Source organism: Ambystoma mexicanum, chromosome 10, assembly GCF_040938575.1.
Source record: "Ambystoma mexicanum isolate Mex_15411 chromosome 10, UKY_AmexF1_1, whole genome shotgun sequence".
In the NCBI taxonomy this organism is placed as follows: Eukaryota; Metazoa; Chordata; class Amphibia; order Caudata; family Ambystomatidae; genus Ambystoma; species Ambystoma mexicanum.
Genome location: NC_090932.1, coordinates 375,593,866 through 375,607,630, shown reverse-complemented (window position 1 = coordinate 375,607,630; position 13,765 = coordinate 375,593,866). Strand labels below are relative to the sequence as shown.

At 42.5% G+C, this 13,765-nt stretch overlaps 1 protein-coding gene across 1 annotated transcript in view; it reads left to right on the top strand.

The window, feature by feature from the left end:
- The window catches only part of MAK16 (MAK16 homolog), a 133,933-nt gene that overhangs the window by 105,305 nt on the left and 14,863 nt on the right, over positions 1 to 13,765 (top strand). Inside the window, exon 9 of the mRNA XM_069617965.1 lies at positions 9,938 to 10,003. Within this exon, the coding sequence (XP_069474066.1) occupies positions 9,938 to 10,003 (66 nt within the window). The remainder of the gene's footprint in view (positions 1 to 9,937; positions 10,004 to 13,765) is intronic.

Sequence of the window (13,765 nt, the reverse complement as noted above, 5' to 3'; positions counted from 1 at the left end):
TGACATTAGAGAGAGGCATTTGGGAATGAAAGGAAGCAACGCCATTGAGGTAGACATTTGGGTGGCATTGGCGGTGGCATTGAGAGGCGTTTTGGCAGAGGGGCTTTTGGAGAATCGGCTGACATGCAACTTGGGGAAACATTCTAGCAGGGAGCTTTGGCTGGAGAACAGACCACCGAGAGGCCTGTGCAGGGACTGGCTGGCTGCAAGGAAGCTGGAGAGGAGAGATGGGGGACACATTTGAGATTGGGAAGCTTGCACATGCAAATGGGAAGTATGGTTTATGGCCTAAACTGATTGAGAAGGACAGGCACTCGCTCAAAGCTTTTGGTTTGATAGAAGGGGAAATCAGACAGGATCGTCTTAGAGAGCGAGGGTGATGTGTGGTGTGGATTGGAGAGGAATACTGAATGCTGACGCTTGCGAATAGTTATTAGGCTGCATTAGCATTATAGATCCAGCTAATTAGATTGCTTGCATTAGAAGCCTGTAAGGCTTACATTCATTGTAGTTTACACCCAAGCATAAGGGGTGCAAAATCAGGTTTTGCTAGACTTTTTTATTATGCCTTGCTGTGTATGAATACATGTATTCCATTGTTATAATTGAGACTGAGACTGAATTGTGTTTTCATTTGTGTCCATTATCTTATTTCTTAGTGTTTGGTTTGTTGTGCATGTTGTATCTTGTCTTTTCTTAGCATGGAGGGTATGTTTGTGTGTCCATAGCATAGCAATTTGGCAGTAACACAGTGCACAGTCACCGAGATACATTTGCATGGGGTGCCAGAGTGGTCCACCCCCCTGAGGTAGTTTTGGAGACTAACAAATGGTCGCCAATGTGGGGCTAGGCCAAAGGTAGAATTTTCAGTTTACAACCTTTGAAACGTATTGTTAATATTTCCTGTGTGTATTGGTTAGTCTAATATTTCCCCTACAGCTATTTTGGGACCGTGTCAAACTAACTTTTGTCCATCCTCGGTCCAACTGCCGACTCCAACAAGGCTAGTTCAACCCGAGGTAAAGGAACTTAAAAATGTCCCGATATCAAACTGCTCTGTCCCTCTCAAAACTTTGGAAGATGCAAGTAAAAATTAGGCCATTACTTCAGAGGCCCCGCTGTTCCCAAAAAAAGTGCACTTCTATGCCCCCCCCATCCCCCTTCTATGGAGGAGCATAATTACATAAATATATCAAGGCATATACGTACCACAGTTCTAACTGCACTTACGCCGCAACTCCTCAAACTTATTGACAATGCATTAGTCAAGGGTCAGTCTTCTATGCCATCTGCCCCGCCTAAACAGACAAATCATGAATTTAATAAATGAGATTCGCCAGCCCATCCGAAGAGAAACCCGACCAGCATGGTACTCCTTAATTCTGGCTTGTAGATCATTGCCAAACACACAGTATGATCTAAGTCGACGGGCGGTATTGGCCATATTCTCTGATGTTCCCATGTTAGAGGATATAGCTTCATCTGACATTAAAGTTGTGGAATTTATTAATAAACCTAATTTAAATTCTGTAAAGCTTTGGGTTCACTCTCGGGTTATTCAGAATACTATCTGGGCTGCGAAAAATCAATTGTTTAGACTGGGCTTTGAGATATTAACAGAGCATGCTATACAGTCACGAAAGGTTCCGGCGTGGAAAAATAAACGCTCTTACACATCTAATGTAGGCACCATGAATAGCAGTCCTCAACCGTTAGCTCTGTCTCATGTACTAAATGTGTTAACCATGGTAAATAACTAGAACCTATTTTGGAAACTCAAGAACTCTACCTTGTAAGTTGGAATACGAAGAGATTCAACCACTTATTAAACAATGATATAAATCTGAAAGGCAAACATTCTGTGATACTATTGCAAGAGACATGGATGCTAGTCTCCCCAAATGGGATGACTATGAAGTGCATCTAAATCCGGCGATAAAAGCCACCCGAGGTAGACCCTCATCTGGTCTCTTAACTGCTGTTAAAGCAGGATCAGGTTTAAAATTGGAATCCTGGGCAACCCCAAATGCTTATATCCAACTGCTGAGATTATCTACTCAATCCTGTTCCATCGCAGTGTTTAATATCGACTGGAATCCAGTGGGGATTTCGAATACTAAGTTCATTAATGAGTTGGGTAACTTGATGAACGTAGTAGTTCTAGATGCCTCTGTTAAATGTGTCATATTGGCAGGTGATCTAAATTTGCAATGTATGAATGATGAGGATATGTCTGACAGAGAGAGGCTTTCCATGTGGAGAAGTTTTGTTGACTCAAGAAATCTATGTGCTAAATGGGACCTTTTCGTCCGAATTCCCTCCCCATCCCACGTGGCAGAGAGGCAAATCTGTAGTCCTCTTAGATTACATTTATGATAATCATGCCTTAATTTCAAGTGTTGTTGATTTCTGCATTGTAGAAACTGATGAAAGCGATCATGACATACTTGTGATGAGATAGGAACATGGAAATGGGCTATCCTGAACTATGCTACTCATGGCTCTCAAACAATCGTTCAGGCAAATGGAGTATCTGAATCTGATTGGATTTTTCATTTTCGCCAATTATATTCGCTAGAATTGGGTAGTGCCAGTTTGGAGTCGGTTGCGACAGATGGTGTTTTTCATTTGAACTTCCAGCTAGATGATATTTGCGACCACATTTCTAAAATAAGTAGATCTGGAGCTCCAGGCCCTGATGGGTTGCCTAATTTTTATTATTAAACATCTGGAGCTCTGCTCTGGGCTTCCATCCTATTCCTTTGCCAGCGAGCTACACGCCTATATCTCTATTAGATGCTCCGGACAAAATATTCAGTAGACTAATATTGGAAGAACTAAATGCATGGACTTTAAAGAGTAGGATGAGAGATCCTTTCCAAGCTGGGTTTGTCACTGCCCTGGGCACCTCTCCCAACATCATCACACTTCATATGCTTAAGGCTCAGTATGCTCAACGAAAGCTGCCCTTGTATCTGGCATTTATAGACTTCAAGATAGCTTTTGATTCTATTGAGCGGCTTCTACTGTATCGAAAACTGCAATGCTATAAATTTCCTTCCTTATTGGCCTTGATTATGCATCTGCACGCTGGTACTACAATGCAAGTCAGACTTTCTAATCAGGGGCGACTATCTTCAACTTTCTCCACCTTAAGAGGCCTTAAACAGGGCTGTATTCTGGCGTCAACATTTTTTAATTTATTTATTTTGGACATGGGAGAAACCCTGATAGAAACTGTAGGAGATGACCCAAAACTTGGCTCTCAGAAAATCACCTGGCTTGTGTATGCCGAAGATATTGTTGTATTGTCCCAAGCACAGACTGGTCTTCAAAACCTATTATCCAAATTGGAAAGATATGCTAATGCAAATCATTTGACGATTAACATGGAAAAAACACAAATTGTCATCTGGAATAATCAACGCAGAACTAAACAATTGAGACATAAATGGACTTTGCAGAAAATCATATTGCAGGTTGTCCCACACTATGTATCTTGGGCTGTCCTTCTCTTCTAATGATGCACAGGATACGTACCTGTTGGACTTAAATTGAGTATATTAACATCTCGGGCAAAAATATTAGCCTACAAATATGGTAAATTCTCATATAAGCACATTATTACCTTCTATCAGCAGAAAGTAGTACCAATACTACTATATGGTGCGGAAACTCGCTTTCCAAAAATTCATGCCGATTGGACCAGTCTAGAGTCTTGATTTTGGGAACAAAGTTCTGCATTTACCAAATTGTGTTCCTATGCCAATAATAAGTTTTGAAATGGGCCTTTTGCCCTTGCAATTGGCAAGTTTTGTGGTATATGTGTTCCCTGCTGAGAAAATGCTTGGTGGGTCTCTCAGCAGATATGCGAAGCATAGTGGCTCGCCATTTATTAAGTTCTAATGATGTATTTCCATCTCAATGGCGTCTGTATATAGTTAAAGCCTTATCAGAGGCTTCAGACACTCTTGAATCGATTTTGCATAACCCTGAGCGAGCCAAAGTTAACATTTTCCAATATGACTGGTGCAATAATCAAGCTAAGTGCTGTACATAAGATTTTGATGCATTACTGTTTGGCTCTAAACGGTATTGTGAACCAGCAGGTTATTTGTTAGCATGTCCATCTTCTTATATTCACGCTCAATACATGCGGTTCAGGTTTAATCTCTGGCCTAGCAATGAGGTGTTAGCCAGACGTAAACAAATTGCTACAGCACAAAGCTACTGTCGTTTTTGTAAAAACCGTAAAGAGAGAAACTTTACAGCATTTGATTGTAGAATGTCCATCGCTGGTTGCTAAATGTAATATACACTTTAAAGGACTATTTGCCAATTATCGTCCAGTTCAAAGTCCACAAATTTGGCAAATGATCTTTGCAAACACTAAGCAGGCTGTACGAGTGGCGATAGTCCATTTTCTAGTTTGTTTTCACAGTAGCTGGAAATGTGAATGCTGACTAAAATATCCTTTTTTGATCCTGAGTGGTCAATAAGAGATTGGCATTATACATGACAAAAAGATACTGTATGTGTTATCTGTTTGATAGTGAGTGATTATTGCGGAATCCCCTCGGTCTCTATTAGTGCATAAATGCAAGAGTTGAGTGAGATGCTTTTCTAACTCGCCACACAAGAATCTGAAATAGATTTTGATTATGTCCTAACATTTTATATGATGGTATTTTTTACTTGATGTGTATTATGTTAAATGATTTGGTTTTATATTTGATTTGATTTGTTTGTGAAGTATATGTAAAAATGTAATGTTTATTAATGAAATATAATATTTGAAAGGTTGATTTATCAGCTAACCAAATAAAAAAGAAAGAATAGAGTATTTACCTGCTTTGTGTATATAAAAATAAATGTGTTTTTTAGTTATGTAACTTTTTGTGCTACTGTATTGGCTGGGTTCATTGTACTTACAACTCACATCCCCCTCATAAGATAAGCTTGGCTGATCTGCCATTCTACCAATACTTTGGGTAGAGCAGACAAATATGAGTTGTATACCAAGGGATAGGTTTATAGTCTTACCTACAGGTGGACTTTAGGAAAACTCCCCTAACACCTTGGCAAGCCAGTTCTCCTTCATAGAGCTCCTCTTTCATCCACAATTAGACCAAATCGACCTGTATCTATCTTCAACCCGATTCAGTTAATTCCTGCACTTTACTGAATTAAATGTAGATAAAATATTGGTTTTGCCCATATGCTGCCTCCCCCTCCTTTTCTCTAGCTTGTTTTTTGGGTACTTTGGTGTGTGCAGATTCTGAGGATTGCTACTTTGTTGGGGAGAAGGCGTACTTGCAGCACTGGCTCGCAGAAAAAAGGTCATACATTAGATCGATAAGCTATTCTATAAGAAGTAGTGCACTGTGTATTTTGAAGAAGTACTTCAAACCTGGCAAGAGGAAATATTCAAAGCGTGTGATGCTATAAGCGATAGGCCAGGGTAAGAGCTATAATTCCCCTTACAGTCTACAGAATGGAACAATTTAATCTTGCGTGGGATTGTGTTCCTTATTTTCAAGACTATGTTTAGGCCTGTTATATACGCAGGACCTATATTTATGGCAAAAGGCCATAGTTTTGAAAGTAAATCATGCACTGGTAAATCAGTCCTGAGACACATCGCAAGTGTCATTGTCCGTATATGTTGCTAAAAATTATAAAAGTGTTTTGTTATGAAGGTCTGTTTAGTTATTCTGACTAAAACAATTGTAAAATGTTTAATTTTGGTAGGACTAAAACTGAGTGCTCTACTACACCCATAACCACTTGAGCAAGCCTCACGACAGGGAGACTATTGTGGTAATAGTACAGTATATACCTATTTAACATTGCAGGGCTTGCAAAATCTACTAGCCCACTCCCATTGGCGAGTGGATTTTGAGGGGAGAGTACCATTTGTATAGTATTAGACCTTGCTGGCAAATATGGGGATGTATGAACACTTTCTTTTGTCATTTACTGTAAACCAACTTTGTTTGCAGTAAATGGTAAATACAGTGGCACTGTGCATGGCTGGTCTTTTTGGTGGCAGAATTGCATCAAATATGAAGTGTGCTTTGTTAGGCAGAATTGCATGCAGCACCCTCTGGGACCACTACACACAATTAGGACTGCAGGTGTTAGCCAAACCAACCTTTGGTATAAGTCTATACCAGAGTTTTTGGTAGCGAGCTGAGCAGCCAGGATTATCTCAAGAGTGAATGTGAGCAGTACAAGTAGGTAGAAAAAGGACCTTTAATCACAGTGGTTCAAGTAAACACTTATACTCTAGGTTATACTCAAGGTTTCTTGCTAAAAACACTTATTAATTTATTACACAATCATTTAGAAAACATTTCACTAGGAGAAGGCTTCTTAATATTATAAACCAATACACTTCAATACAAACTTCTAAGGTTTTGAGACAGTTTGAGCTCCCCTGAAATAGGAGCAAAATAGCAGTTCAGTACTTGGAAAAGGAGCAAAAGGCACAAGGTAAGTAGAATAGATCATATATACTATTTAGACAGTGCAAATAGTTTGTTCACCAGAGGAGTTCAATTCAAGTCAATAGGCCAGGCCAAAGTCAATGGTCTAGTTTTCTGGATAGGAAAGCAGTTCTGGTATCAAACGGTAAAGTCTTTGCGAAGGTTCTTAGAAGTAGTTTAGGCGAAAGAAATCATATGTAGGGTCACAGGCTGATTAGGCTAACAAGTTGGGAAACTTTCACCAACTTTTGTTCTCTCAATTGGGTTGGCACAGTACCTTTGTATGAAGAAACAAATGCTGCTGAAGTTGGAGTTCCTGGCAGGTCCTGCAGATCTTGCTGTTCCTGAGCCTCAGTCGTGGGGACAAGAGGGAGGACGTCAGAGGACTCCTGCACGGGATCGTCGAAGAAAGCAAACTAAATGTAGAGGTTACAGTAGCTGTAGATTCAAGAACACAAACTGGTGTCCCTCGCCCTGGTTAATCCTAACCAGCATTGAGAATGGTATCCAGGTGGCTTACGAGTTGATTGGTCCCACCAACTCAAAGGAAGAAGCCGTCCTTGAAGGAGCTTCTCTGTTGAATGCAGTTTGGCAATTCGGACCTGCAGCAGGGCTTCACCGGGCAAACCAATGGTCCAGGAGTTGCAGCAGCCGTCCTCTTCCTGCTCGCCTTCGGTTCTTTCGTTCCAGTGGTCAACTCTGCCTTCCAGTCCTAGAGACTCGCTTTTTAAACAGTTTTCTCCCATTCATTCCAGCATAGCTGTCACTCACCCAACAGGGTGGCTGTCCTTGCCAGACGGTCCGCCAGCCTATCACGCCAGAGTGCATTTGGGTCTGCTAGGAGACTAAGCACAGGGAGTCTCGGACACCTCACTCAGCCAAAGGCACACAGACAAAGAGACCAAACCTGGTTTGGTGTGCAGAGACAAACTCTAGAAGGACCTTTCCAAAAAGAAATGGTGAAAAAAGACGACCGGGACCGGTTTAAACAAAGGGGCTTAAGGCGCCATCTTGAAAAACATGGCTCTCGTGATTTTTAGCCACCAGTGTTCGCGGTCGGGAAAAATCATGGTAGTTCGTTGTAAAGCCACTGCCACCAGCCTTTTCAATAGGAAAGGGTAGCATTCGATTGCTACATGAGTATTTAGACACAGGGGATACTATCAAACCCCTCTAGCACTCCATTGTAACATGGTGTGCGCTGGGTATAAGAATTTGGAAAGACTAGTAAAGTCAATTTCACTTTACATTCTCTGGGAAACAGTAGTTGATCCCAGAGAAGGTTTTTAAACCTTTGGCGAGTCTAAAAAGACAACCCTGTGTCACTGCACTGAGGGTGCTGTGTAACACTCATGAAAAGATGCCTATGGAGTTATCATAAAACTCCATAACCAAAAGAAATGAACACAGAAAACAAACAGAATTAAAAATTACCAAAGTTCAGCAAAAGAGCTGGGGGTCTCTAAGGTAGGGAGGAATAAGCACATTTTGAGAATTATCCCTTACAGTTTACTGAAGTGCTGGTAGATATTTTGTCACCCATCCCCATAGGCGAGTGAATTTCTCTTACGTGACCCTGTAAACTAAGGAACTCGCCCTGCAGGTCTTGTGTGATTTTCAGTTTGGGCTATTAGGTGTCGCTTGCTATAAGCAACAACTATTGCATTGGATTACAGATGAGGAGCAATGGCATATGAGAAAGGACATATAGTCTCTAGTTATGTGCCCACCCATTGACTGCCAATGGCCATGTTAATCCTTATGGCCATTCCCACCCATTCCTGCCTTTGCCCGGCCAAAACACCTCCTCATACTTCCCTGCCAGAGCCCTTCGCTCTGTTGCCTCTCATGCTCTGCATGTTCAACAAGCAGAAAGTCGGTGGCAAGTCTCTCATCGGCTAGTTCCTCTGTTTGCAACAGCCTCCCTGCCCCTCTCAGACTTGAGCCAGACCACCTTAAGTTCCGGAAACTTCTCAACTCTGCTTTTCTTTACCTCTTTCCTGCTTTCCCTTCCCTGCTAATCACCCAACTTTCGATGTGACTGGCTGTCTTGACCGTCATGAATCCCACAGGTACCAGGCCCTTGCCTTCACTGGAGCCCAGTCGACACCAGCATACTCCACCCCACCAGCTCTGCCCTTGTGTACCCCCTATCTGAAAGCTGTGCATCCCACCCTTGGGATTCCTCCACCCTAGCACTTAGCCAGCTAGGGCTCTCGCCAACCCATACCTTGCTACACCCCCCGCCCCCCACCACCACCACCACCACCACCTCCTGCATTTATCTTCACTGCACTTGCACATCCGAATGTCACAAGGCCTAGTAGGACCACAACTGTATATTTACTGTCTTTTGCCATTATTATTTACTCTCCTTGTTTCTACCCCATTTTGCCTTGTGGCGCTTGCAAACACTATTTTGTTGTATAGGCACCAAACAAATGCTCAATAAATAAAAATAAAACTCTCTGAGCTCGCTTCTATCAGGCCTTACCATCAGGCTTTGCATTCAAAGTGTCTGCATGTGTTTGTTCAAAGCATTCTTCTGATTGTTAATTACTTAATTGGAGTTGTAAACGCGCTACTGGTATTATACACTTTTCTTACCAGGCCTTCCTTCAGCCACTCGATTTTCAAGCACCCTCATTGAGCTTCACTGGAGTCCAGTTAAAAACAAGCATTGGCAAAGCCAACCCTTTTAGCTTGTGCATAGGTTTTAAGCTGTTGCCAGGTAGTGCTATTAGATGCCCAGGTATGCACACCATTTTGCAACTGATACCAACAATGGGTAGTTAATACCACTACGGCGGTGCCTGGCAAGTGCCTTTCCCATGCCCACACAAAAGCCCAAACTGTTGACATTGTCAATGCTTAAGAATTTGTGAGTCCTGCATTGCATGTCCCTATGAAGCAATAGTATGCTTCCAATGTGCAATGTATGCTGGGCACTGGATAGCCACCCTAGTTATTCACGTTCTTTGCTTCTTTAGTTTTTTTTGTGCATTGCATCCTTATTCTCACCTGCTTAAAAGCTCACACCTTTTGCATAAGTACGCAAAAAAAAAAATGCACAAGATACTCCCATTTTGTGTGAGATTTATAGATTTGCAAACTTTGGTTTCAAAACTGAATTCATCTAAACAATGCTTGGTTTAAAAATGCACAGGTGTGGGTAATTCACTTCACAAAGGAAGATAAAGAACATTTCCAAAAATCCTACGCCAAAATCAACTTGAGAATAAAGATTTTCACTGCATAATGACGAGAAAGCTAGTGCAGTGTTGGAAAACCACCAATCTGCTTGAAAGTTCTCAATCCTGTAGATTTGTGTGCCCTCCATGGGCCTTTTCCAGGGCCAAAACATCCTTTCCAACAGGTGCACCCAATGCTGAATAAACCATTGGAAACTGGTGCAAGTTTTATAATGACTTTATTTCTTCCACTTGTAGGATGTTGGTAAAAGGGAGTTCGTAGAGGACGATGAGGTGGAGGAAAGTGACCTAAGTGACTTTGAGGTAAATTACTTTTTCCACTGCAAGTTGGCGCTTGTATGAAATTGCAGACATATGCTTCCATCGAGAACATTGTTGTATCCTTTGGTCATTGCTTTGAGGGTTTTCTGAAAAGTTCCTTAATGTGTCAGAATTGACATTGTGTATTTGTATTGTATAGCGCTGTAGCAAACTTAACACTTTGCTTTCTTACACATCACAGCAAACCTCCTTTCAAAAGACCTGCTACATCTGTTATTCATTTACAGTGCAAACTAATGCACATCTCTGCCAATGTGCCTCACCGCAACCGGCCGAAACCTCCACTTCTTCCTTGATATCGCAATATCTTGTCCTCTGAACAAATCAGCCAATTCACTCAGCTCCTGAACATTTGCCCCATCTCCTTATTTAGTACTTGACAGCACACCTTTTGTTGGACAACATTATATGTAGTACCCTTTGGGAGACTACAGCAACCTTTGGTATAAGTCTGTACTACATAGGTTGCTGGTGTGGCTGAGCGGCCTGGCTCATCTCAAGATGGATCAATGTGAGCAGTAGGGTTTTTACACAGAGATTTACAGTGACAAGTATCCAAATAAACACTTACACTCACGGTTGTTTTTTTTTTTTAATAAAACATTTTATTGTTTTAAAAAGCATGAAAAGAAAGATAGAGAAGAAAATGGAATGAAACCATACAACCTCGCGCAGCGAGGTAACAATTACTTCCCTTTACCACCCCACATTGATTCTACATCTTTTCTCTGGTTCGATAGTCTAACACGTCTAGTTGCGTTTGTTGCGCTAGTGTCTCGTAATTCTGGTTCCCCATGCATGTCCTCAGATGCTGGTTCGGTCTGTCGATATAGACTACCCGTTAATGTGCTTCTTCCCACTTTTGCCATATTTTCAGAGCTTTCTATGGGCATCCCCTAGCCGTATACACAGTTTTTTCCATTGCAATGCAGATGCCCACATCCGTGGTCCATTGTGTGTAGCGTGGTGTCACCTCAGAGCTGCGCTATATTTCTCTTCATTAGTGCACTGGTGGTGGATAAGAACAGCCTTTCGTATCTTGATAGCTCAGTATCCTCCTCTATCCCTAGTAGCAGCTGTTTTGGATTCCTGTGGATCGTTTTACCTATTACCCTTGACAGTTCGTCGCAGCACTGCTGTCAGTATTGCTGAATAATAGTACCTTCACACATTATGGGGTAATAGGAACCATCCTCCTTTTTGCACCTCAAACAGGATGGATTAGTAGTTTTTCCCCAATTGAATAATGCCACTCTTGAATAATAGATTCTATGCAGTATCTTCAGTTGGATTAGTCTGAGCCTGGAAGAGATGGCTAATTCCCTGGGGAACATTAGTGCAGTAACCCATTCTTCTGGAAGTATGGCGCCCACATCCCTTTCCCATTTGGTCTTTAGACCTGACAGTTCTTTAGTGGCGAAGGAGGTTATGGCACCATACATAGTGGATGTGACTTTGTTTGATCATTTCTGGGAATAGGTTGCGTTCCAGCGGGGTGTAGTCAGGCATGTCAGTTATATCGGGGAGGTGGACCTGCAGCGCGTGTGTAAGTTTGGTATAGTGATACTGCTCATTTGGGGGAGTGCATAGCTAGTGGCTAAGTCTGCAAATGGTACTATTCCGTTTTCACTCACGGCATCCCCAATTTTCGTAATGCCTAGTTGGGACCAGGAATGCCATCTAGGTAACTTATTCACTTCCCTGAGTTGTTTGTTGTTCCACAGTGGTTGTGCTGACGTTAGTTTTTTGTCCCAGCCTAGGTATTTGTGTGTCTGCCCATACTTGGGTTATGTGTGACCGCATGGACGGGATATCCGGCCGGTCTTTTCTGCAATAGAGGTATTTCAGAATGGGTCTTACTTGTGGATCGGGGTCTTGCGTTCTGTTATGTGGTAATGTGGTGTCTCCGTGAAGTTTATCGTTCACTATTGCCATTTGGCTGGCCCAATAGTAGGTTTGTAGCCGTGGGAGTCCAATTCCACCCTCCCATATGGACCTTGTAGGGTGGTGAGTGCCAGGCGTGGGTGATACGCATTCCATAAGTTTCCTTAGTGTCTGGTCTATTTTTGGAAACTCACTGGGTGCTATGGGTAAAGGAGCATTTTGTAATATGTAAAGAAAGCGGGGGAGAGCCATCATTTTGAAGAGTGCAGCGTGTCCTAGTTGTGTTAGTGGTAGGGACATCCAGTGACGGACGTCGTCTTTGAACCTCACCGCCAGTGGATGTAGGTTTTTGGCCACATAATCCGATAGATTATTCGTGATTTGTATGCCTAGGTACCTGAATTGCTCCCTTTCAACGCGGTAGGGACATTCGCCTGCCACTGTGTTGTCTGCGTGCTTCAGTGGGAATAGAATGGACTTGGACCAGTTGACACGAAGACCGCTAAACCGGCTATATCTATTTAATAGATGTGTCACGATGGGGCAGGCTTCTCGTGGATTTTTTAGATATATTAGTAGGTCGTCCGCATATAAGGACACTTTGTCTCCCAGTCATCCGACCATCTGAAGCCACTCCATGTTTGTGTGGATCTTAATAGGATTGCTAAAGGTTAAATTGCTAGCGCAAAGATCAGAGCTGATAGGGGGCAACCTTGCCTCGTACCTCTACCCAATTGGAAAGGGTTTGAAACATGCCCATTTACCTTTTATTACTGCTTCCGGGAGTTTATGTAGCATTTTGACCCAGTTTAGGAAGTACGATCCTATACCCATGCGTTGCATGATAACCCAGATTGCTTCCCAATAGATCGAATCGAAGGCCTTTTCGAAGTCTATGGCGAGTAGGGCCAGAGGGTCTTGTAACTCAGGCAGTTTTTCTAGTGCTGTGTGTAGTCTGTATATGTTTTGTCTGGTGGATCTCTGTGGCATGAAACCACACTGGCCTGGATGTACCAGTGTGTGTATGACTTGCTGCAACCGATTGGCCAGTACCTTCGCAAGTATTTTGGCCTAGCAGTTTATAAGAGAGATGGGTGTATAGGAACTGCAGGAACTGCACCTATCGGTTGGTTTGTCTGTTTTAGGCAGAAATATTATCGTGGCTTTCCTTAGGTCTGGCAACCTTGTGAGTGTTGGAATAGTCGTAATAAGTGTGGGGAGATCACATGTGCACCTATCTTTTTCCATATTTCGATGGGGAAGCCGTTCGGGCCTGGTGTTTTACCCGTTTGGAGTTCCACCATGGCCTGGGTCACTTCCTCCTCTGTGATTTCTTGCTCTAATAAGTTGGATTGTTGTGTGTTTAAAGTGGGGAGGGTGATTTCTTCCAAAATGTCAGTTCTATGTGGTGAGGATGGTGCTCTGTATAGCTCAGCATAGTATTTAGCAAAACTTTCCGCTATATCTTGATCTGCTACTATTGGTTCCGGTTCTTCTGTTTGTGTCCTAACTTGGGTGAGGCCCAGGTGTCTGCGTTCTAGCCATGCCAGTATTTTCCCCGCTTTGTCCCTGTCTTATATACCTTCGCCTGCATCGCCATGTGTGCTTGTTTTGCATTATCTAGAGCTATGTGTTGCAGTTGTTTCTGCGCTATTTGTAGTGCGCTGTGTGTTTCAGGTTGGTCAGTGGTTAAATGAGCTATCTCTGCGTTTTGTACCTTTACTTCGGGTGCATGTAATGCTTCAAGGTGTTTTTTCCTCTGGGCTTTTGTCCATGCTATGATTTCACCTCTGAGGACTGTCTTTAGTGCCTCCCATAGCGTTACCGGGCTGTCTACAGAGTCAGTGTTTATCTCAGAGT